The sequence below is a fragment of the Primulina huaijiensis genome, chromosome 3, assembly GCF_012295235.1.
Source record: "Primulina huaijiensis isolate GDHJ02 chromosome 3, ASM1229523v2, whole genome shotgun sequence".
Classification (NCBI taxonomy): Eukaryota; Viridiplantae; Streptophyta; class Magnoliopsida; order Lamiales; family Gesneriaceae; genus Primulina; species Primulina huaijiensis.
Window position 1 is genome coordinate 7,603,925 of NC_133308.1, and position 3,645 is coordinate 7,607,569.

At 29.9% G+C, this 3,645-nt stretch overlaps 1 protein-coding gene across 1 annotated transcript; it reads right to left on the reverse strand.

The window, feature by feature from the left end:
- Positions 1-1,987: 1,987 nt before the first annotated feature.
- LOC140972162 (uncharacterized) lies at positions 1,988-2,632 on the reverse strand. The gene has a single exon (XM_073434630.1). It carries the CDS (start codon positions 2,531-2,533, stop codon positions 2,153-2,155), a length of 381 nt encoding a protein of 126 aa, XP_073290731.1. The 5' UTR covers positions 2,534-2,632; the 3' UTR covers positions 1,988-2,152.
- Positions 2,633-3,645: the final 1,013 nt, after the last annotated feature.

The following is a 3,645-nucleotide window of genomic DNA, read 5'->3' on the forward strand; positions in this document are numbered from 1 at the left end:
TATATAGACGTTTAATAATCCTTAAGGTGGAGTACTTGTGGGGATCAGATTTAAAGCCAAGGAATTTGAAATTATCGTTTTAAATGAGTGTTTGAAAGAGCTTTTACGATTTTTTTTTTTAGAGATTGTAAAGAAGTGAATGAGAAGCAAAAGTATAGAATGTTTGGAAATAAAATTCCACAACTAATACAAGTTAAAGTTGGACTATTTTGAAAAAAATAGCTTTCAAACTTATATTTTTGGTAAAATGACAATAATATCCCCTTAATTATACAACATTTATCTCTTTGAATTATCTAAATTTGGGTACGAATATCATCAACAATTTATTTATATAATAATTATTATATTTTGAATATTTTTTACCAAAATAATTTATCTTGTTATATGTGAGTGCTTGAAAATTTAGATTATATTAAAAAAAAAATAACAACATTTGTACAAATGCATAAAATGAATTAAAAAATACTAGGAAAATTATAAAAAATACAAAAATAATTTAAAAATAAATTCTTATGATTTGAAATTTATGAATTCTATCCAAAACTCTTAAAAACTTATATATAAATAAAATATAAATTTTAAAAAATTTCCAAAATTATTTATACAAATTGAAAACAATTGTGAAATATCGTAAGTTTTTAAGGATGATAATGTCAAATCATAATTTTATATCATTAACAAAATAACACAAAGAAAAAAAAACATTTCAATCTTACTTTTAACTAAAAACCAAGGATGACAATATCTTTCGAACCTCTTGGAGATTCCAATACCCGACCCAAATGAAGGAGGATATTGAGGTTTTTTTTTTACCAAATTAAATGATCNTGTTAATTGTAATATGTTTTTATTGAATTATGGTGGTTGGATGTAGTGAAATTTTTTTAATATAAAGATAATGATATTTTTGTAAGTTAACGGTAATGAAATAATCTATTTCTATTATTTTTTTTATTTCTTTTATGATATTTAGTTTGTTCATTTTAATCTTTAATATTTTTATTGTTATTATCTTAAGAATTTGATATATATGCATAGCTTCGTCCAAATAATTCAAATTTGAAAAAATTAAAATTGTACGTGGTAATAAGATATTTGGATAAATATTAATTTCCGATCCTTTTATAGGTATGGATATATGTTGATGAAAGTTGAATATCCAACCGAGATAAAGATGATGATATAATTAATTGGGATGATGATATAATAAATGAGGATGAAAATTGAAACACGTACCATTTACTTTAATAAATAAAAGGATTGTATCTACATACAGACTTTAAAATTCACGGGAAGTCGGTGGAAATGTCTGAATAAATATTTGGTAATTAAGACGACAAATCCTATGCTACATTAATATTATTGAAGACTGTAACAATATATATCTATATCAAACAAATTAAATAAATTTTTTTTTTGAAAACCCGAAATTTTTCTATGGATTAGAGTGTTTAGATACTATGCTAAATATATCAAATTCAAAACAAAATTATCGCCAAATTTTCTATTTTTTACTTATAAACTTAAGGTACGTTATTCTCGATAAAATGATTTTATTACATGTTTTACACGAAAAAGTTGTCTTTCGTCGAATTTACAACAGGAAATTAAGAACAAATAGTTTCTACAATGCTATGCTATATTATTAAGCATCGATTTCTTTTTCTTAAAAGTAATTAGTTTTATTTATTTTTCTGAGAGTTACTTTTAGTAATTTTAAGACAGTAACAAACATATCCCTTCTCATTTAATAAAAGATTAATTAATTCCATAAACTAATTTTTGGAAAATTATCGTCCATCTATAATAATTTCCACTCATATTCCTACTTTTACAGATTATCATAATTTATATTCATACTTTCGAATTGATAATGACAGGGAATATATAGTTTTTAATTTTATAATCAGAATAAATAGTTGGAAATAATTTAATCCACTTAGGCGGATCGATGGCAGCGAGATAGCATGGATTACTGGATTAAGATAACCAAAAGCAAAGACTTCACAGAACAAACTTAAAGTACATTGACAGCAAAAAACTCCAAACAAAGCCATGCAAAACGTAACAACGTCACATAGATAACACACCATTATACTCATAAAACCCAACGTATTATGCAGCTCATTCGAAGCTAGCTACCATGACTTCAAGGATTCGGCAACACACCGCCGGCACCACCCACGCCGCCGCCAACTCCGCCGCCTAAACCTCCCAAACCCCCTATTCCGCCGCCCAAACCGCCAGCATTACCTAAACCCCATACTCCGCCAACGGGATTACCGTTGGGTCCTGTTCCAAGGACGCCTCCAACGCCGTTAAGTCCACCATTTTGTCCACCAATGCCGGTGGCGCCACCGACACCACCGAACGGTATCCCATTACTTCCGACGCCACCGTAGCCACCCAAGCCACCGAAAGAGATGAAGTTCTTTTGATCAGTTAGACCATTGTCACCTTGCAAAACCCTAGCCGCCCCTTGCTGAGCCACAACAAGAGCTACAAGAACCACGAAACTCCACTTCGCCATTTTCTCTATTCTTCTCACCAAACTTGCTCTTCTTTATTTTTTTCCTCCTTCACTCTCTCTTTTACTAAGCCAATACTTGCTTGATACCTGAGAAAGAAGTGTGGATGACCCCTTTTAAAGACGCTGTCTGACCTCTGGGTACAGAAAACAGTTGGGAAAAGTAAATGCATGATATCAACTTAATTATATATATATATACATATATATATAGACACACACACATTCCATGATGCGTTGTGTAGCATTAGCATGTGTGATGTGTAAGACCTAAACCTGGCGAGGTTGCTAAGCAAGTATATTTACTGCATGCCCATGAGTTCGCTGGAAATAGCAGGGCCCCTTCGCTGGAAATAGCAGGGCCCCCTCCTTGCATGTGTAGGTCACCGTTTTCTTACACTTACAGTGCAACAAAATTTAAAATATTTTGTTTTGACGTTCTGGGTATCGTATATTTAAAATAAACATTCATACGACGTTTAATGTTATGCATTCGCGTTTAAAACGCTGGCTCCAAACTATTCCGATTTTCAGGCTGAGATAGTCCTTCTTGTAACTCTCTACGAACGAATTTTGCCTTTTGGTATGAATTATGACCTCTTAAGGTATGTTTATAGAGTGCGACTCTTGATCCCATCAGCCATCAGGACTCTCTCTCCCACAAATATTCATAATTCTTCTCATACTAGGACTCTATATTCCATTATAATAAAATTATCATAATATTAATATGTAATGTATTTATTAACTTTTGATAAAAAAATGATACATTAATACCATATATATATATATATACATTGATATATTTACACACACTTTTAATACATGCATAGATATATTAATTAAATTAAATTGAAATTATTTAATTTATTTAATTTACTCATTATTTAATTTAATTCTATATACATCTAGAACATTTTATGAGAATTCGTACAAATCAGTAGTCACCACTATTAGTACTAACATTTAATTAGTAAATTTTAAATTCACTAAATAAATTATTCTGAACTCATTATAACTCTGATCGATTATCCGAGAACGTCAATGTATCAAGGATACAAGTCTTGTTCATATAATGAAAACGAAAATTCCGAATATCAGCATTTTCACTTACC

What these genes read in the sequence shown, in the direction of transcription:
- LOC140972162 (XM_073434630.1), bottom strand. Translation starts at nt 2,533, where the DNA reads ATGGCGAAGTGGAGTTTCGTGGTTCTTGTAGCTCTTGTTGTGGCTCAG.